This window comes from Sceloporus occidentalis, unplaced genomic scaffold (assembly GCF_023333645.1).
Source record: "Sceloporus occidentalis isolate IW3139 unplaced genomic scaffold, rSceOcc1.0.p SCAF_123, whole genome shotgun sequence".
Taxonomy (NCBI): Eukaryota; Metazoa; Chordata; class Lepidosauria; order Squamata; family Phrynosomatidae; genus Sceloporus; species Sceloporus occidentalis.
In genome coordinates this window covers 2,920,950-2,943,900 of record NW_028317103.1, presented here as the reverse complement: position 1 = coordinate 2,943,900, position 22,951 = coordinate 2,920,950, and the positions used below count along the sequence as shown (strand labels likewise).

General features: G+C 41.3%; 1 protein-coding gene across 2 annotated transcripts; it reads right to left on the bottom strand.

Moving 5' to 3' along the window:
- Positions 1-325: 325 nt before the first annotated feature.
- Positions 326-21,790, bottom strand: LOC149282105 (nucleoporin Nup43-like). Of its 2 annotated transcripts, none has more exons than XM_089498640.1 (8): positions 21,671-21,790; positions 14,885-15,007; positions 14,339-14,416; positions 14,077-14,248; positions 13,516-13,651; positions 12,943-13,094; positions 648-774; positions 326-557 (listed from the first exon to the last, which is right to left on the bottom strand). In XM_089498640.1, exons 1-8 carry the CDS (start codon positions 21,788-21,790, stop codon positions 326-328), a joined length of 1,140 nt encoding a protein of 379 aa, XP_089354766.1. The 2 variants fall into 2 exon arrangements, with proteins under 2 accessions (XP_089354766.1, XP_089354767.1); XM_089498641.1 differs by having other exon boundaries at positions 326-555; positions 658-774.
- Positions 21,791-22,951: the final 1,161 nt, after the last annotated feature.

Genomic DNA, 22,951 nt, shown 5'->3' with positions numbered 1-22,951 from the left:
TATAAATCAAAGTCCAATTAAACATTATATAAGCACTATTTTATTACTTAACAAAAACTGACGATTTATTTTAAATATAACTGGAACAAATAAAAAGGGAAAGTGGTGTTTTAGAAGGATATAAGGCTGTTGTTTTAACAATGTAACGTGAAACATGTAAACTTACCGAATTGCTTTATTTTGTGAATTACTTAAACCTGCAATATGATACAAGGTAGCTCAGTATATTGTATGTGGTACAAGTGAGTATGATAAGATACATTGGAATGGATGCATTTCAGAAACGGTATGTGTCTTTGACCCAACTATGATATCAAGGGCCAGTTTATGAAAATAGATGCTTTGTTACATAGATGGCCTCTGTGTCTGTCCCACAGACTAAGCATTCTCCTAAAACATCCAGGCTGTTCACAGATAATGTTGGGCTGGGTAGCAGGTTGGTAATTTCTAAGTTGTTCTTTGTAGGGTCACTGCTGAGCCAAGGTGACATCAAGAACTGTCCACCATTCGAGACTGCAACAGTACTACGGGACATAAGAGAAGAGTTTCTTCCACCTGTTGAGTTTCAGAAACATACACATCCACATTAGAGAGTGATTCATAGTTTAACTAAGTAACTTTATGAGAACAGGGGATCACTCATTTATGTATGCTCACCAAGGAATGAAGGCTTTTCTGTAACTTCAGCTGAGGCATCCCAATGCCACAAAGAACCATCTTCAGAGCAGGAAAACAAATGATCTGGCTTTGAAGGATGGAAGTGAACTTCCCACACTACAGAGGTACAGAGAGATTAAAATGACTTAGTCTTTAGTATGAGCTTCTTTTGCTACAGTTTATCTTTTCATGATTACCACAAGAGCAATTGTGATATACTAAATTGTATACTGCGAAAGTATGTCCTCAATAAACTAGCAAAACCAATAGAACAAATATATATATATATATAAATATATATCCTGATGAAAGTCAGTAATGACTGAAACGTCGACTTGACTTTGAATAAAATGAAATTGTCTATTTAAAGACCTGGAGTGCTGACCATCTTTTTGAAAGTGTTTTATATATAAATATATATATATTTATATATATATATATATATATATACACACACACACACACCGTATTGGCTCGAATATAGGCCGCACTTTTCCCCCCCATTTTAAGTCTTTAAAGTGGGGGTGCGGCCTATATTCGGGGTGCATGTCCCGGGCGCCGGGCAGGGTTAGGATACAGATCCCCCGCAGCGGTGCAGGGGACCTGCATCCTACTCCCCGATACGCTTACACAGCCTCCCCTGCCAGCACTTTCCACGGGAGGTTGTCTAAGCGCATTGTGCGGATGGTCACCGGCTGCGGAGGTTGTTTACCCGCATCGCCGCAGCCGGTGACCGTCCGCACGATGCGTTTTACCTCTGCCCCCAAGACTTACCAGAGGAGACTCCCGGGTGTCTTGCGGGGCCGGCGGGGGACATCTACGCAATACGCGTATACAACATCAGCTGAGTGCCGGCACCGGAAGTTGTATACGCGTATTGCGTAGATGTCCCCGCAAGACACCCGGGAGTCTCCTCTGGTAAGTCGGGGGGGTCGACAGTGGCAGCATATCTCGAGGGGGGAGGAGGACAGTGGCAGCATATCTCGGGGGGGGGGGAGGACAGTGGCAGCATATCTCGGGGGGAGGACAGTGGCAGCATATCTCGGGGGGGGAGACAGAGTGGCAGCATATCTCGGGGGGGGGGACAGAGTGGCAGCATTTCTTTAAAAAAGCACCAAACTTTTAGGGTGTATATCCGAGCCAATACGGTATATACATACACACACATAAATATATATATATATATATATATATATATATATATATATATATATATATATTATACTAGGGCTGCAACAACTAATCGATAAAATCGATAATAATCGATAATGAAAATCGTTGCCAATGAATTTAATTATTGATTAGTTGAATCGATTTTTATCGATTATTAAATGAGGGTTTTTTCAGAGCAAACGCTCTGAAAAATACCCCTCATTATATAATCCGTTTAGTCTGACTCACAGCAGCAGCTCCTACTTACCAGTCCCTCCCTGTAATCACTGTGACAACTGGCCCCGCCCCTTCCTTCTCCCAGAAGGCCAGAACCACATGGCTGTGACACTCATCTAACTGTAAGTATAAAATTAATATTTGGGCTACTGAAAGTTAGGGGAGGTGGGAGTTAATTTAGGGGCAGTTATGGTTAATGGGGTGTTTAGGGTTAATTTAGGGGCAGCTATGGTTAATAGGGTGTTTAGGGTTAATTTAGGGGCAGCTATGGTTAATGGTGTGTTTAGGGTTAATTTAGGAGCAGCTGTGGTTAATGGGGTGTTTGGAGTTAATTTGAGGCAGTTTTGGTTAATGGTATGTTTAGGGTTAATTTAGGGGCTGTTGTGGTTCATGGGGTCTTTAGGGTTAATTTAGGGGATGCTGTGGTTGATGGGGTCTTTAGGGTTAATTTAGGGGCAGTTATGGTTAATGGGGTGTTTAGGGTTAATTTAATGATGAGGACTGAGGGTTAATTGTATTAATTTATTAAAGTTAACTTAAGGTGCAGTTAGAGATAAAGGGGGGCAAACTAAGGGGAATCTAAATCCTGGGGGCAGTGAAGATTAACCCAGTACTTATTTATAAAAGTATGGTCTGTGACTCTATGAGGGGACTATGAGATATCTGGGGGGTATAAGGCATATCTGGGGAGGACGGAGTGACATATCTGGGGGTATAAGGCATATAGGGTATATAAGGCATATGTGGGGAGGGCAGTGTGGCATGTCTGGGGAGGACAGAGTGGTGTATCAGGGTGTATAAGGCAGATCTGGGGCCACAGTGGCATATCTGGGGGTAGAGTGGAGTGGCATATGTGGGGAGGGCAGTGTGGCATGTCTGGGAGGCAGTGTAGCATGTCTAGGGAGGATGGAGTGGTGTATCGGGGTATAAGGTGTATCAGGCACAGTGGCATATGTGGGAGGCAGCGTGGAGTGGCATATGTGGGAGGCAGCGTGGAGTGGCATATGTGGGAGGCAGCGTGGCATATGTGGGAGGCAGAGTGGCATATGTGGGAGGCAGCGTGGCATATGTGGGAGGCAGCGTGGCATATGTGGGAGGCAGCGTGGAGTGGCATATGTGGGAGGCAGAGTGGTATATGTGGGAGGCAGAGTGGAGTGGCATATGTGGGAGGCAGCGTGGAGTGGCATATGTGGGAGGCAGAGTGGTATATGTGGGAGGCAGAGTGGAGTGGCATATGTGGGAGGCAGCGTGGAGTGGCATATGTGGGAGGCAGAGTGGAGTGGTATATGTGGGAGGCAGAGTGGAGTGGCATATGTGGGAGGCAGCGTGGAGTGGCATATGTGGGAGGCAGCGTGGAGTGGCATATGTGGGAGGCAGCGTGGAGTGGCATATGTGGGAGGCAGAGTGGAGTGGTATATGTGGGACGCAGAGTGGCATATGTGGGAGGCAGAGTGGCATATGTGGGAGGCAGCGTGGAGTGGCATATGTGGGAGGCAGCGTGGAGTGGCATATGTGGGAGGCAGCGTGGAGTGGCATATGTGGGAGGCAGCGTGGAGTGGCATATGTGGGAGGCAGCGTGGAGTGGTATATTTGGGAGGCAGAGTGGAGTGGCATATGTGGGAGGCAGCGTGGTATATGTGGGAGGCAGAGTGGCATATGTGGGAGGCAGCGTGGAGTGGCATATGTGGGAGGCAGAGTGGCATATGTGGGAGGCAGAGTGGAGTGGCATATGTGGGAGGCAGAGTGGAGTGGCATATGTGGGAGGCAGCGTGGAGTGGCATATGTGAGAGGCAGCGTGGAGTGGTATATTTGGGAGGCAGAGTGGAGTGGCATATGTGGGAGGCAGCGTGGAGTGGTATATGTGGGAGGCAGAGTGGCATATGTGGGAGGCAGCGTGGCAAGCCTGGGCTCAAATGTGCATAAATTGGGGGGGGGGGGGCTGGTTGCGAAATAAAGGCAAGAAATGCATTTTATCAAAGTTTTTTTATTATGCTGTTTGTATTTAATATAATTTGTTTATTAAATTATTTTAAATAAATGAAAAATTTACATTCATTTTTTTTATCCGATTAATCGAAAAAATAATCGGCCAACTAATCGATTATGAAAATAATCGTTAGTTGCAGCCCTAATATATACACACAATATATAGAAATACCGTATTTGCTCGATTATAAGACGAGGTTTTTTTCAGAGCAAATGCTCTGAAAAATACCCCTCGTCTTCTAATCGGGGTCGTCTTCTAATCAGACCTCAAATAGAGGTCTGATTAGGAGACTAAGATCCAGATCCCCCGCACCGCTGCAGGGGACCTGGATCCTCCTGTCTCACCCGACTCCCCCCCCCATCCCATCATACACACACTTACCGGTGCTTCCTGCTGTGTTGCCGGGACAGCGGGTTGACGTCTACGCAATCCGCGTAGACAACGTCCGCTGCAGCCGGAAGGAGGTGTGGCTAGCAGCGGGGGTTGTCTGCGTCCGTCGCATAGACCTTCCCCGACTGTCAGAGATCAGAGTTCCCCGCACCGGTGCGGGGAACTCTGATCTCTGACAGCCGGGGAAAGTATACGCGACGGACGCATACAAACCCCCGCTGCCAACTCCACCTCCTTCCGGCTGCAGCAGAAGGCGACGTCAACCCGCTGCCCCGGCTGGAAGCACCGGTAAGAGAGGGGGGAGAGCGGGGGAAGGGGGGGGAGAGAGAGAGTGTGTGTGTGTGTGTGTGTGTGTGTGTGTGTGTGTTAGTTAGTTAAATGGGGGTATAGGGTGTGTGTGTGTGTTAAATGGGGGCATAGGGCATTTCTGGAGTGGCGTTAAGGGGGCATTTAATAGAGCACTCTGCCTCCTGAAATGCCTTATACCTCCCTATATGCCACTCTGCCCCATAATATGCCTTTTAACCCCCTAAATGGCAGAGTGGCATATAGTGGTATAAGGCATTTCTGGAGGCAGAGTGCTCTGTACAATGCCTTTTAACTCCCTTAATGCCACTCTGCCTCCTGAAATGCCTTATACCTCCCTATATGCCACTCTGCCCCATAATATGCATTTTAACCCCCTAAATGCCAGAATGGGATATAGGGGTATAAGGCATTTCTGGAGGCAGAGTGGCACATAGGGGGTCAAAAGGCATACCATGGGGCACAGTGGCATATAGAGGGTTAAAAGGCATATCATGGGCCACAGTGCCATATTGGAGTGGCAAGCCTGGGGGCAGATGTGCGTAACTGGGGGACAGGTTGGAAAATACAAGAAATAAAAACAAAAAAAATCTTTTTCTCAATCATAGCTTTTATTAAAAAAAATAGTTTACATGAATTAACATTTACTGGTAAAACTTTTTTCCTTTGGGGTCGTCTTATATTCAGGCTTTTTCTTTGTTTCCTAAGTTAATATTCAGATTTTGGGGGGTCGTCTTATAATCAGGGTCGTCTTATAATCGAGCAAATACGGTATATGATTTTACATATGTGGACATAATCTACTGTTCCTTAGCAGGTCTAAAAATACAACACATGACATATTACACTGTGTCATGATTTATGAAAAAAATAAAGCCAAAATGGAAAAGCCATGTGTGAAAAACTAAGTACACCCTTACTGCTTTATAGGAATAAAGATGCGAAGTATCAGACAGGTGCTTCTAATCAAATGCCCTTGATTAATTGATCATCATGTGAAAAGAAAAAGTGATGAAAACCAGTGTGGAATGGGTATACAGAGAAAAAATAATAAAGAATACTTCCCTTTATGATGTATGATTCCCGGATACTCAGCTGCAACCCGTACAAAAAACACTCTCCAGGTGTTTCAAAATGAGGACAAAAGAACACTATGGGGCGCTCGTGTATACCGGTATTAAAATGAAAGAAAAAACAAGAAAAAATATAATTGTGTAATATTCAACACAAGAGCTGTCGCTGTAAGTCTATATGATGCACTTACAGTGTTCACTTGTATTCAGGTTTTAATAGACCATCCTGTCTTCCGGATGCATATGTAGTGGGTATATGTAAAAGAGCAGAGAGACAAAATAGGGACCCCAATGGTGTATTATCATGCACTGTTTGTAACACGCAAATACCAAAATGCACTTACACTTTTGAGGGGGTTTTTTAACCCTTAAACGTCAGATGTCTTTTCCTCTGTTCCTCTTGTGGTGCCTTCCAATGTTCTGTGCACATGGGACCAGGTCCCAAAAGATGAATCAGGCTAGAACCACTCTCTGGTATAGTGTAAAATCTATTTATTCAAGGCTGACATGCCAAAACAATAAAAGTATTTACATACATCCACCAAGGGATTCTATAAAAGTAAAATAAAAAGTCTAGATAAAAAGAATAAGTAGAGCTCTGTAAAATCCTCGACGCGTTTCGCCAGTTCCGTGGCTTCATCAGGAGTAATCTTCGTTGTGGATGCGAGGTCTTTTTAAATTATGCGCGGCGCCATCTTTTTTCACCGGCGTCTGACGTCAGTACGTTCCTCGTCATCATCTCGTCCGTCGTGTTGCCCTCCCATCTCTCTTCTACTCTTCTGATGCTCCGTGAGATCCGGACATAATCGGTAGGTAAGTAAAAACATATGTTAATAATTTCGTTTGTGTACAATCGGATAGACCGATCGAAGTCCTCATTCAGTGAACATCTGATATGCGTAGTGGGTGCCTATAGATGCCGCCCATACTGTGCATTTGATGATCTAAAACGGGCATAATGTGGAAAGAATGGGGCAGAGAGGGGGGGTGACTAATAAGGTATAGCCTTCTGTATCATACATTATGTTTAAAAACGTAATATATAAATAAAGTAATATATAAAAACCCTATATAATAGCGATATAGACAGGTGAAACAGAGAAGGAAGCCTATATGGACTAACTTCATGTGGTATGTATTACTGTTATGGTCTATTCTTTTTCAGGGGCAATGGACATGAAAAAGTGGGGAATCAAGGACAGTATGCTGAATACAGTTTGTCCATAAATAACGGATCTATAGATCCCTATGCTGTTGGTAATGAGTGGTCAATATTGCCCCAAAGTGGCAAATGATGTTGATGTAAGCAGATAATATGTATATATATTTTTTAATAATAATAAACCATGTATATGCAAACAAATGTGTCCTGTATATTTCTTAAGGCAAAAGATCAATCAATGAAAGAATCTATACTGACATATGTGGACTAGTGCCTTGCTATTTTTTCTGTGGATGTAGGGATATATATAAAGAATGCAAAGTAGTAGAGAAAAAATGATGTATGGAACATGGGATGTTCCCACTTGGATATAACCATGGGGACCATATGTAATCCCTTACATGTTCTCACATATACGTGAATATGTCTAGTTCCATATTAAGGCCACCTTTTTTAAAGGTTTTCAATTTAAAAATCCACTCGGTCTCCCGTTTGGACAAATTCTCTACAGTGTTGCCTCCTCTCCAATTAGGGGGTACCCAGTCTATCCCCATAATTTTTAGGGACTCTATTGAGTATTTTGGACATCTATTGCAGTGTCGTGGGACACTATGTTTTATATCATTTTTTCTTATATTCCCGAGATGTTCTAGCACCCTCTCCTTCATGGGTCTTATTGTCCTCCCCACATATTGAAGACCGCAACCACATTCCAATAGGTAAACTATATTTTTTGTTTGACAGTTAATGAAGTGCTTTATGATGTGCGTTTGACCCGTTGCTGTACCTGTGAATTCATTGGTTTTTTTTGGGTAAAAAAGCACACATTTTACAGTGGCCACATTTATAAAACCCATTCGGTTTGCTGCCCATGAGTGTTCCAGGTTTCTTCATTGCTACATGTTTTGGTAGCACACTCGGGGCTAATATTGTTTTTAATGACCCTGTTTTTTTAAAGATGACCTGTGGTCTATCTGGTAGTTGTGTGCCTAGGACCTCATCATTTTTTAAGATGTGCCAATGTTTGTTTATGATTTTTTTAATTTTATTCGCTTGGGTGTTATACTGGGTACAAAATGAAAAACTGAAATCCCTTTCCTGAAGATGTTTTTTTGGCTTGTTTTTGTTGTCCAGAAGTTGTTGTCTGTCTACTCCTAGAAGTGGAAGTAGTAGACAGACAAAAACAACACCTTAAGAAAAAATGATTTCAGTTTTTCATTTTGTACCCAGTATAACACCCAAGCGAATAAAATTAAAAAAATCATAAACAAACATTGGCACATCTTAAAAAATGATGAGGTCCTAGGCACACAACTACCAGATAGACCGCAGGTCATCTTTAAAAAAACAGGGTCATTAAAAACAATATTAGCCCCGAGTGTGCTACCAAAACATGTAGCAATGAAGAAACCTGGAACACTCATGGGCAGCAAACCGAATGGGTTTTATAAATGTGGCCACTGTAAAATGTGTGCTTTTTTACCCCAAAAAACCAATGAATTCACAGGTACAGCAACGGGTCAAACGCACATCATAAAGCACTTCATTAACTGTCAAACAAAAAATATAGTTTACCTATTGGAATGTGGTTGCGGTCTTCAATATGTGGGGAGGACAATAAGACCCATGAAGGAGAGGGTGCTAGAACATCTCGGGAATATAAGAAAAAATGATATAAAACATAGTGTCCCACGACACTGCAATAGATGTCCAAAATACTCAATAGAGTCCCTAAAAATTATGGGGATAGACTGGGTACCCCCTAATTGGAGAGGAGGCAACACTGTAGAGAATTTGTCCAAACGGGAGACCGAGTGGATTTTTAAATTGAAAACCTTTAAAAAAGGTGGCCTTAATATGGAACTAGACATATTCACGTATATGTGAGAACATGTAAGGGATTACATATGGTCCCCATGGTTATATCCAAGTGGGAACATCCCATGTTCCATACATCATTTTTTCTCTACTACTTTGCATTCTTTATATATATCCCTACATCCACAGAAAAAATAGCAAGGCACTAGTCCACATATGTCAGTATAGATTCTTTCATTGATTGATCTTTTGCCTTAAGAAATATACAGGACACATTTGTTTGCATATACATGGTTTATTATTATTAAAAAATATATATACATATTATCTGCTTACATCAACATCTTTTGCCACTTTGGGGCAATATTGACCACTCATTACCAACAGCATAGGGATCTATAGATCCGTTATTTATGGACAAACTGTATTCAGCATACTGTCCTTGATTCCCCACTTTTTCATGTCCATTGCCCCTGAAAAAGAATAGACCATAACAGTAATACATACCACATGAAGTTAGTCCATATAGGCTTCCTTCTCTGTTTCACCTGTCTATATCGCTATTATATAGGGTTTTTATATATTACTTTATTTATATATTACGTTTTTAAACATAATGTATGATACAGAAGGCTATACCTTATTAGTCACCCCCCCTCTCTGCCCCATTCTTTCCACATTATGCCCGTTTTAGATCATCAAATGCACAGTATGGGCGGCATCTATAGGCACCCACTACGCATATCAGATGTTCACTGAATGAGGACTTCGATCGGTCTATCCGATCGTACACAAACGAAATTATTAACATATGTTTTTACTTACCTACCGACTATGTCCGGATCTCACGGAGCATCAGAAGAGTAGAAGAGAGATGGGAGGGCAACACGACGGACGAGATGATGACGAGGAACGTACTGACGTCAGACGCCGGTGAAAAAAGATGGCGCCGCGCATAATTTAAAAAGACCTCGCATCCACAACGAAGATTACTCCTGATGAAGCCACGGAACTGGCGAAACGCGTCGAGGATTTTACAGAGCTCTACTTATTCTTTTTATCTAGACTTTTTATTTTACTTTTATAGAATCCCTTGGTGGATGTATGTAAATACTTTTATTGTTTTGGCATGTCAGCCTTGAATAAATAGATTTTACACTATACCAGAGAGTGGTTCTAGCCTGATTCATCTTTTGGGACCTGGTCCCATGTGCACAGAACATTGGAAGGCACCACAAGAGGAACAGAGGAAAAGACATCTGACGTTTAAGGGTTAAAAAACCCCCTCAAAAGTGTAAGTGCATTTTGGTATTTGCGTGTTACAAACAGTGCATGATAATACACCATTGGGGTCCCTATTTTGTCTCTCTGCTCTTTTACATATACCCACTACATATGCATCCGGAAGACAGGATGGTCTATTAAAACCTGAATACAAGTGAACACTGTAAGTGCATCATATAGACTTACAGCGACAGCTCTTGTGTTGAATATTACACAATTATATTTTTTCTTGTTTTTTCTTTCATTTTAATACCGGTATACACGAGCGCCCCATAGTGTTCTTTTGTCCTTAATTGATCATCAGCAAGTGTGACCACCTCTATGAAAGCTGAAGTTTTAAAAGTTGCTGGAGCATTCATGTGTGTGTTAACACAATACAAAGGAGGAAAGAAATCAGCAATGACCTTAGATAAGCAATTGTTTCTACCCATTAACCTGGGAAGGGTTATAAGGCTATTTCCAAACAAGTCCATCATTCTACAGTTAGAAAGATTATTCAAAAGTAGGGATGCACCGATATATCGATGGCCAAAACGTATCAGCCGAAAATAGCATTATCGGCAAAATGCCGAAACAAAAAAACCCACCGAAAATAATCATCTGCAGGGGCCCTGCCGCTTCCCTCTGTGTTGCTCAGCAGCGTCTCTTGCTCCGTCGAGGGGACACAGGAACCCAGCGGAATTACATGAATGCGTGTCACCTCACGTGACTCCGCTCCGTTCCTGTTCCCCTGGGCAGGTCAAGAGAAATTCAAACAGAATGCGAGCAACGCAGAGGGAGACAACGGCCCCTGCATAAGTCTGCGAGCCTTACCGGAAGATCTGAAGTTCAGGTAAGGGTGGGGGAGTGTGTGTAAATGAGTTTATGTGAATGAGGGAATTAATGTTTGTGACGAATAAATATGTATGTGATAGCATTGATGTATAAGTGGCGGGGGCAAGTCACAGGGAGGCTGTAGGTTATGTGCATGTATTGACTGCTTGTGCATGATAGGCGTGTCATTGCTATATTAAATATATGATTACTAACAGCAATCACACTCCTATCATGCCCAGGCATACCAAGATTCCAGCAGGTACTGGCTGACTTGCCATTATAGGCATGTGATTGCTAACAGCAATCACAATTCTATGATGCCCAAGATCCAGCATGTACTGCCTGCCAGGGCATGATAGGAGTGTGATTGCTGTTAGTAATCATATATATATTTATATTAAATAGAGCAATTTAATAGAGCAATGACACCCCTATCATGTACAAGCAGCCACAGTAGCAAAAGCAAGCAGAAATTACACTTCTATCATGTCCAGGTTCCAGGAGGAGTATGATTGATGTTGGCAGTTGCTGTTAGGAATCACACTCCTATCATGCCCAGACAGCCAGTACATGCTGAACTCTGGGTATGATAGGAGTGTTGTGTTCATGAACATGAACCTTTATTGGAAGCTCTAGATTGCTTCGGGGAGAGGATCACACTCCTATCAAGCCCAGGTTCCAGCATGTACTGGCTTCTGTACTAGCAGCTAACATCAGTCACACTCATATTATGCCAAGGCAGCCAAGTACATGCTGGACCCTGGGCATGATAGGAGTGTCATCCTACCCCAAAAGCCTATCCATTTCATATACATGGTGTCATTCAATCACACCGACTATCATGCCCAGGCAGCCATCACATGCCGGAATTAGATTCCAGCATAAACCGACTGCCTGGGCATTATAGGAGCTTAATTGCAGTTATTATTTATTTATATATATACCGCTGTTTGAGTTTATTGTTATTTGTTTTTTGTCCAATTTTAGTGTTTCTTATATTTAATAAAAGAGTGTGTTTTTTTCTTTTCTAAAGTGGGGGTCATTTTCAGGTTTCTGCCAAGTGCATCCTGAATTTTCTGTTTCAGTCCAGAATTTTCATTTCGGTGCATCCCTATTCAGAAGTGGAAAACATCAGACAGTTGCCAATCTTCCCAGTAATGGACATCCCAGCAAATTCACCCCAAGGTCAGACCGTGCAACACTCAAAGAAATTGCAAAAAAACAGAGGGTTACGCTGTAGACTTTACAGGCCTCAGCATGTTAAATTTCATGAAAGTATAATTAGAAAAATACTGAACAAGTAGGTTTGGAAGGGTTGCCAAGAGAAAGCATCTTCTCTCTAACAAGAACACAACAGCACGGCTTAGGTTTAACAACAATTGTTTGGAACAATGTCCTTTGGACAGAGATGAGACCAAAGTGGAGATGTTTGGCCATAATGCACAGCGACACACTTGATGAAAACCAAACACAGTATATCAGCATAAACACCTCATATACCAACTGTCAAGCACGGTGGTGGAGGGGGGATGATTTGGGGTTCTTTTGCAGCCACAGGACCTGGGAACCATCCAATCTTTGAGTTGACCATGAACTCTGTATACCAAAGTATTCTAGAGTCCAATCTGTCCAACAGCTAAAGCTTGGCTAAAATTCATTCATGCAACACGACGATGATCCAAAGCACACCAGCAAATCTACAACAAAATGGCTCATCGAGGCCTCATCCCAATTAAAATGCTCTGGCGAGACCTTAAGAGAGAGCTGTGTATAAACAAATGCCTGCAAACGACAATGAATTCAATCAACATTGTAAATAAGAGTGGTCCAAAATTCTTCCACAATGATGTCAGATTCTGTATTCTGGCTTTATTTTTGTTGAATAAATCATGACATGGCTATATTTCAGGTTGTATTTACCTAATTTTCAGACCTCCTATGGAACAGATCATTGTTTGGTCCGTAAAAACCATACATGACATATACATCCATTGCAGTGTTATTTGCCACCATCACCATGCCATCTACTGTGGAAATGATGTTTCATGGATTAGACTTACTTTCTGCCTTGTGAGCATTCATCAAGGATATTGGCATTCGACTCTGACGGACGTCCCATATACACAGCATACCATCTTGCCCGCCAGTTGCTACAATATGCTGCTGGCTAGGGTGTCTATCTACACAGTGAAGTGGGATTCTGTCTCCTGTTCTGTTTAAGAAAAAGATTGAAAATGTAAAACACACAATAAATTATTAATTTAAACAGATGACCACATTGTAAAATATTAAAGTAAAACCCCATGCACTAGCTGATGCTGAATGTTTTCTAAGTGAACACACCAAGTAATGTGACACTCTTGCCTGTAGTTTTATCAAACAAGCAGATGAAATCAGCAAATCTACTGAAGAGATATAGGTATACACCTTCAAATTACTTTTGCTTTGTCAAGGAAAGAGGGGTATCTTAAAGAATAGAGAAATATTTATTTTAAAAATCGTATTCCTCCAAGGCTGGGAGAGGAAACAATAAGACAGACACAAGAAGCTCACAACATTAGTTAATATTTCATCTGATACGTAGAGTTTGGATATTTCACTTCATGCTTTTCTTTCACTAAATATGCACTCACACAGAGAAAATTTGGGTAGGGTCATTGCCTTGTTGTCTCAAATCCCACATCTTCAGCTGTCCTATTGAATTCACAGTAAGGATTTCAGTTGTACGGAGAAAGGTTACAGCATGCATAGTACTGCTGTCTGCATCATCTGAAACAAAGAGTGCCTTGCAATTAAAAAAAACTTAAATTAGGTTATTTTTATATAACAGTCATAGTGGTGTCTGTTTCACCTCTTTTCAATTTCCTCTGGTATCAAACAGCATGTACTATAAGCAGAACATAAGCAATCTTGCATGTTTTTCCTGTATTGTGATCTCTTCTATTAGTTAACATCCCTTGATGAAAAGGAAATATATTAACTATAACAGATTCTTTATAACTAAATCATTTTCTGCCTCTTGCTCCATAACGACCAAGTGTATTAAGTGCAATAACTCCACAATACTTTTATCCATGTGACTATATGGGTGGCATTCCCTGCTCAAACACCTCCTTGAGTTGATTTTTATGGAACATACACACACATACACACAAACATCCTGGAACACTGCTTCATTTTTTAAAATAACTTACCAATGGTCCTCACTATATCTTTGCTATCTGCTCTGAAAAAGTTTATACGACCATCTTCTCCAACAGAAACAATTTCTGGACTGCTGCACACAATACCGGTACAGGGAGCTGCTGAGCCTTCTGATCCCACATGATGGTGAGCTCGTACCCATTTCTGTTTTTCTGATAATGTCTTAAGGAATACGGCATTAAGAATATATATTGTTATTACATTTATACATACACAAACACAGGCTAAATCATCATGTTATTTTATTATTACCTGATTGTTTTGATGGTGACGAAAGATTGTGACACTTCCCGTTGACGAAGCAGTTACAACCCTCTCCTGATCTAAATACTAAAATATTAATAGGAAAATAAATGCATTATTCACCAGGCTAACATATTTTCTAGCTATTAATGAACACAAAAAATAGCTTTTATATTGATTTAATGCATGTTTAAGTTTAATTGAGCAGATCCTTCCCGTTTCTTTAAGTCAAAATTATGATGTTTTGTGCTTTTTACCAGTAGAGAGCTTTGGGATATGATGGCACTATATGAAATAATATTGTACCTGTTTTTGGCTCCTAAAAATATTGTCGGCTCTAATTTATAAAAATGTGTCAATCGCAAAAAGGTTACAATGTCTTATGTCTAATACCATACAGTCTGCACACAAATGGTTGGAAAGCCAGGAGTCCTTACAGAAAAGTTGGATGAACTTAAGGAGCATTATAAGCCACATATTTCACAAATGCTTAAATGGCATGATGGTTGTGAAACAGTTATTTAAGAGTATAAATCCCATAAATAAAACAGATACCTGTAAATCTAGCACATCACCACTGTGTCGGATATCACAAAGCAATTTGGGCTCTCCTTGATAGTCATCATGCAGATTTATTGCTCCAAAATCCCCCGTGGTCCAAACAGATACTTTGTTTTCCTGTAGAAACCAAATGAAAAGTTGCTGTGATGAAATATTGAAGCAATCACAAGTTAACATATTATGTGTAAAGTCAATCTGCGTAGATTCTCAAATTCCATGAATGCACTGAATATCTTCAAAGTATTGAGCAACATGCTTTTGAACCTATCACCTTAAAATATATATTTTTTTAAAAAGGAGGAATGTCTCACGTTGTTACAATTAATAAAAGGTTTCCAGATAAGCAACAGATATCCTAACATTATTTTATTAATCTGGGAAAACGTTTGAATGCCATAAAAAAAAAGTATAAATAGACAGACAGACAGACAGACTAATAACACGACTGCCCCTAAAGTTGTTACTCGCACATTGTATAAAAAGCCATCCACATATTTACAGAGGACATGCCAAAATATTTCTTTTTTTGAAGCCCTAGGGGCAGTGCTTGCTGTAACGAACATGAGTTCTTTGAGCCTTCATGATGAACCACAGTGGATAATTCAGTTTATCAGCCCCCCCAATAAAACTGGATATTAGTTGACCTAGCTGCACTTGCGGCAGGCCTTTCCAAGCCACATCTGTGCATACTGTATAACTATGAAATAAAAAATATTTCCTTACATTCTTCCCGTAAGCAGAATGTTACCATATACATGGAATTGCTACGTTCCCTCTGTCCCCAAAAGTCACCATCTCAATAAAATAGGTATTCCAGTGCTTTGTAAAGAAAAATAGTTCTCAAGCAAAGTTGTCGTACACAGTTGTACCAACAGCCTGTGACTTTTTGTGCAGAAATAAGTGGAGTTTTCTGGGAGATATTTTGTTTAAAAAATGAATCAGTGTCACAGAGAGGCAGGGCCAGCATTTTTCATTTTATTAATTGTAATGCCCCATGGGTAATCTAATTGATGCATTATATATGCATTATAAGTGCTCTGTGTAATAATCATTCAATAAGTTATATATTTTTACCTTACATATTTACACTATTGTACCTTCTTTTCCCCCCCTCTTTTTTCTTTGTGGAATAATAAACCCTAGGAGGGAAACATCAAGTGGATCTCCCTATGACCTTTTGTTGATCTTTCTGGATTAATTATTTTGGATGATTGGGCTTTGCTGAACTTAAGTAATTACCGTATTTGCTCGATTAAAAGACGAGGTCGTCTTCTTATCAGACCTCAAATAGAGGTCTGACTACAAGACTAAGATCCAGATCCCCGGCATAGGACCTGGATCCTCCGGTCTGGTAACCTCAGCTGCTGGCGGCATATCCACCAGGGCTTCTATCACCAAGCGCCGGTGAAAGTGCCGGCAGCAGCGGAAGTTTTCTCAGCGCAGAGCTTCCCCGGCTGCCAGAGAGAATTCCCCGCAGAGCTGGCAGCTGGCGAACGTCTGCGCGATGGTTGCAGACAATCCCCACTACTGCTGGCACTTCTATGATGGAGCACCGGCTTAATACAGTCATATAAGCCCCGCCGGAAATAACACCGCCCTCTACCCGCTGCCCCCACTAGATAACAGGGAGTCAGATGCAGTGGTAAGTCGGGGAGGGGGGAGTGTTATATGGGGGGCATAAGGCTTGCCCCATGATATGCCTTTTAACCCCCTTTATGCCACTCTGCCTCCAAAAATGCCACTCTACCCCATGATATTTCTGGAGGCAGAGTGGCACATACGGGGTTAAAAGGCATATCATGGGGCAGAGTTGCATATGGGGGGTTAAAAGGCATATCATGGGGCAGAGTTGCATATAGGAGGGTATAAGGCATATCAGGGAGGCAGAGTGGCATATAGGGGGGGGGTATAAGGCATTTCTGGGTGCAGAGTGGCAAGCCTGGGGGCAGATGTGCATAACTGAGGGGCAGGTTGGCAAATAAAAGGGAATAAAAACAAAACTTTTTTCTCAATCATAGCTTTTATTAAATATGAAAAAATAGTTTACATGATTATTTACTAGTAAAACTTTTTTCCTATAGGGTAGTCTTATATTCAGGCTCTTTTTTTCCTAAATTAATATTCAGATTTTGGGGGGTTGTTTTATAATCAGGGTTGTCTTATAAATCAAGCAAATAGGGTAATTTATCTATTGTCACTTTTTGCACATGATCATTTATGAGATTATGTGAGCTCCATTTCTTTTTTTTAATTTTGATATATGTATTTATTGATGTATTAGCACAAGTTTATCTGCACATATTTATTGCATACTGCACTTTAAGAGTGCAGGTCGCTTTAGGAGTTTTATTTGGTGCAAGTCCTGTCCTTTTTACTGCTTACACAGGAGCTCATCACTAGATCTTTTTCAATTTTCCTTGTTGAAGAAAAGAGCAGCCATGCTATGTGAGGGAAGGTCTTCCTACTACATAGGTAAGTGGTTTTTATTTTAAAGATGCTAATTGGGCAGGAAAGGGCAGTAAGTACCACTACGTACAACTAAGGGTTAACTAAGGGATAATTCGTTCTAAAGGGTTAAAATGCATTAACATTTTAAACTTATCTTAAGAAGCTGCAGTTCTCTACCTTCTCCTTGGGCTGACAGTTCTCGTCACCGATTAGCTGCTTGAAATTGCCAGAGCCAGGAAAGCGCTCCCACTGAATACCTAATTTATATAGATTTTCCATACTTTCCCAGCACTTATAGGCAACATACATTCGCAGAATTTTTATGATTATGGCTTAACGGGTTTGGGGGCTGTGAACAGGGGCAGGAGGGATATACTATTTAGAGGTTGTGTTAGGGCAATGGGATGTAAGGATTTTTTCTTTTTTAATAATTATCTTTTTTTTATTTTTATTAAATTTTTTGTGTTTTTTTTTAAAAAAGGTTAGAGATCCTCTTAGGGACCTCATGAACATGTTATTACTGCCAGTGATGTCACAATGAGCTCACTTTATTGCTATGCTGGCTTCTGCTGTCAGGAGGGGAGTCCAGGCTGTCAAGAAGGGGAGGACGTACCGGTACGTCCATAGGGGATTCTTGGGATGCGTTTTTTGGACGTAACGGTACGTCCATAGGGCACTGAAAGGGTTAAAGTGCATAAAATTGCTGGAGTGTCCCTTTAAAGACACGTTATCTTGTATTACTCAGAAGCATAGGCTGAGTAATGGTGACGCAAATGTGGATCCAAGTAGTTCAGCAAATCTTTGGTTTACCTGGAAACACCACTTTACCAGCTGTATGTAAGCTGTAACCCATGCCAGCTCAACTTAAGATTGTTATAAAATGTCAGCTGAGCTCCCACTGAAATTGTTTTTGTGGCAATGTGCATATATTAAGATGGGCTCCATGCAATATGGACTCATATATAGGCACTGGAGTGACCCTTTAAAAGCCTGCATAGGGCTGGTCAACTTATATTGTCTTGTAAACTCATACATTTAGACAGTGATCACACCCATGCATACACAAGTGCAACAACATGCTCTCTCAGAAAGTTATGGAATTTGCTGCACACCAATGGATAATTATCAAGAATATAATTGGATCCAAAGCGCCATGTATCAGGTCTGTTGCAACTGCAAACAAATGTAATGGTGAAGATAAAAATGAGATCAGACCAATGACCATAACAATCTTTGACTTAAAGGGGTGACCATATGGCTTTGTTGATCTTATAAATTACCATACCAGGAGGCTGCAAGTAAATGCTCGTGAAGCCAGCATTTGTAAATGGGAATGGTAGTGCTGAAATTATATCCTTACTCGCGCATGTCCTTAAAGTGAATGTTGTTAAACTGAGGAAAGCCTGTAGTAGATGCCTGCTCTTATTAGTCACTTGCATATTCTCAGTCCTACATTTTTCAATAAGTTTATATTTTGATTCACATGCGTAAATATTAGGACTATTTTCCTGCTTTAAACATTTTGACTAAACACCACAGACCACTAATTTAGGCTACAGATGACAGAGCACAATAAAGTAAAGCTTTTAGAATGAATCTGTTTATATGTTGGCCTCTCTGAATTGCTTAAAAAAAACCCAGGTGTGGTGGTTCTTGGACAAAACATACTTGATTGCTTTAGCATGTAAAATAAAATAAGCCTTATTAGACTTGACATTTTCTTGTTTACTTACATGAAAATACAGAAATGTTTAACCCCTTCAGTACCAAATGTTATTAGTATCCTACGTACCACATGTTTTTGGCCATTATTCCATGTGTGAGCTTAGTTAAGATTCTTCTTTTCCATGTTTGATGTACCCACACAAATTACAAATTCAAATACAGCGCTTTAATTTGAAACATGCAAAACTTTTTATTTTATTTATATTTTGTACCCCTTTAATATTTCTGCATTGCTCTTGTTCAGCTGTTTTGTCCTCTCCTATTCAGTGAACCCACACAAGTTATATGTTGTTTTTTTCAGGGCAAGAATGGCTTTCTTCAGATACCATTTTTTGATCATATCTAAAATTTCCTATAAAATAATAAAATATCCGAAAAAATTTGAAGAAAAAAAACCCAAAACACTTTATGGGCGGAGTTCAGATGAAGCAAGAAAAAAAGATCCACTGTCTAGCAGCAGAATTCTTCTCCAAGGATATATTCTTTCAATGCGTTTCAACGGATAACTGGCTTCCTCCGAAGATATCTAATTGTTCTTCAAACTTGCCCATATATAACAAATAGCAGCTCCGTATCAAGACTTGCATAGAGATCAGTGTCTGATCAGTAACTCATCGGAGTGATAGACAGTCCCTGCAGGGGATATCCTATCCTTCGATGACCTTCCAGGTGACGTCAGCAGTCCAGGGAATGACCGATTGTGCAATCGGTCATTTAAGACTGTGACAGTTTACTGGCGTTCGCGGCGGCAGCTGCTACAGGCGATGGCGAAGCAGAAAGCCGATGCTGCCTTCTGCTGACAGAGGGGAGCCCAGATCTCCCGTGTAGCGGCAGTGATGTGTGCCTGCAGCAATAGGGGACTGAAGGGGTTAATGTTAATAATTATATTAATCAAATATTAACTCCTGCAATGCTGCGATCTTAACAGAGCGATCAGGCAGCAGGGGAGAGTTGGGGCTGGTCTCCACACTCATGTGGAGGCGGAAGAAACCTTGGTCCCTGTCCCTGAAGCTGCCTCCAGCAGCAGAGACACAAGCCTAGAATCTGTAAACCGGCGATTGCAAGGAGGAGCCTCTTTGATCATTCCTGTAGGAGCGATCTAAGAGCTTTGCAACAACAGAGCCCCCTACAAAAACGGGTATTAACCCCTAAAATATCACAATCATGGCATTGAAGGGGTTAACACTACACTGACGCTCTCATGGAGCAATCAGGGAGCTGGGGAATGTTGTGGCAGGTTCCCGGACAGAGCAAACAGAGAGGGAAGCAGCGGCCCCTGTGGAAGTCTGCGAGCAGCAATGAATGAGGGAATATTTGTGAATGAGTATCTGTGAATGAGTGAATGTGTGTGTGTGATAGGCACAGGGAGGCTGCCTGAGGCAAAGATGACACAGGGAGGCTGCCTGAGGCAAAGATGCCACAGGGAGGCTGCCTGAGGCAGAAGATAGCCAGTCCTATGCTTTCGGTCTGTGTGCCAGGGCAATATGCAAGGGTGTGGGGGTATTAATTCACAAGGCGGTGCTGGCTGGGGGCATGGGATAAATCAATACTAAAGGCTGGGTGGTGGGATAAATATACAATGTGGGGCTAATTTTTAAGTTGATAATTTTGTATTGCCTGCAAATTATGTTATAAATATCCAAATGGCCCTTGGCAGAAAAAAGTTTCTCGAGAGTAATTGTCTTAGGTACGGTAAGATTCTAGGCTTAGAGTTAGTGTTTGACGTGAGCAATAAAGATGGTGATCAGATTATGACTACTGATTTGGGAGACTGAGCAATGATAAGTGACCTAAAGGTTCAATTAGTGGTCGCATAGCATTTTGTTAATTTTTTCACTTGGATGACCCCCCCCCCATGACAGTTGTCACAGGCACAACGATCAGGTCACTATTAGTAAGATGTGATCTGATCATGATCAGCACGCTTCCAATTGGCTCTGCAACAGTTTGAACTGCAGCAGTCTGACAGCAACTTGACCTGGAAGCGTTTTTGACTTCCAGGTAAATGCTGTTAAAGAGTTGCTTTTTGCTCTTTCAATGCTGGTGTCCCTTAAATGTTCCATTTGCAGCACTGAATGGGTTATAGCAGTCATTCTCATGACGCGTGCATGCAGCAGGGAGGGTCAGGGCTGGTCCCCACATGAAGAAACTCAGAGTCTGTCCATGGCTCCTGGTACGGGATTGTGGCGTTAAGCCTTGCATGATCGCTCCAATTGGAGCAATCTAAGGTTTACTGTTGCAGGTCTGCCTGGACTTCACAGCTGACAGCAGCAGCACTGCCACGATCACCACATTCTTTACCCACAACGTACCAGGTATGCCACTGATCCTCTAAGGACATTTCTTCATGTCATACCTCGTACATCATTCTTCAGAAAGGGGTTATAGAACTATTTCTGGGAAGAGTTTGGACATCCGACAGCATTAGGAATAACGTTTGTAATGTTGCATTTCGTTAAGATAGTAGAACTAAATTGGTTTAGGGACACACAACTTACAATAATTTATACAGCTTAAAACTCCACATGTATGTTGTGCAGTTCAGTGCGAGACACGTGCTCCCGTGGAAACGAGTTTGTGACCCGAGTAGTAGTTTGCACCCCTCACCTCATTATCCCAGGAGCCAGCGGCGAAGACATCTGGCTGTTGCAGTGAGGAGGCCGATACCGGCCGCCAGCGGGTCTTGCTTATTTTCTGTGACACGAATTTTGCGAACATGTCCTCCATAGTTTCGCAAACCGACAAATAAGCCTTTGATGTTGCAATAAACACGAGCGAAACGAGGAATAAACAGAAAGTGGTAAAACCGGAAAGAGACGCGATATGAATTACTATACCGATATGGAAACGAAACCGCCAATTTTTTTGTGTGTTAGTTAATGAATGGCTGTTCGTGGCCCAGCATACAAGGGTCTCATTTCATTGGCGTGAATCTGTTTCCGCCCCATTGCCTAGAATAGGAATACACTCTATCGTGTCGCATGCTGGAGGTGCTCGGCCATTTTGTTGGTTTTCAGTTTCACGGTGTAGATAATACCGCGTTATACCGAACAAGAAAAGCGTAGTACATAAAATACACAAACAATTCGGACACTGTCTTGAGCATCTTGAATATTGAAACCCATTTTTGTCTCTCATTTCGTACCCTATTTGTTTTCTGGGAAAACATAGGCAATTTATGGTCAATGACAACCCAATGCACCCATATGTATATTTTTCAACATATGAAAGTAATCTAACCAGATCTCCAGGTTTTCAGTAGACCATACCCTTGACTTTTACTTCTCTATTTTTGGGCAAACTCTCTTTACAGTATAATTGTGCACTTTTTCATTCACAGGTGTATATATATTGCCTTGATTGTCACAGTCACACAATCTTTTATACAGTAATGCAATCTCGGTTTGTACTTTTTCCCGCCATTTATGTGCCTGTGTAAGATGTGTGCAAGGCGTGCTTATTAACGGTTTATTTTTTTAATTGCATATATATATCTTTGTCTTTTTTATTTTATGTTGATTTTATTGAGGAAGGAGATGTTTTATAGTGATGTCACAGCGGGGTCAAGGTTTTCTACCAGAATAGATTGGCTGGCAGCATTCTGTATGCTTCTTCCTGTCTATCACTAACATTTCTTGTGGTATTATTGGTTACCATAATAGCAAGCAGTCATATTGGCTGCCCATTGCATGAACCCAACCCCAAATCAGCAGTGGGGTATTTTTTTCACTTTAGATGAGCTGACAATCCATTACATAGTGATATGCACTTTACTCGAAAGCGAGGAGCAAGGCCAGTTGGGGAGATCATGGATCTCAAAATAAAGGGAGCACAAGGTCTTTCCCCTTCAAATGAGTGAAAAAATGAGGAGAGATAATGAGAATAAGG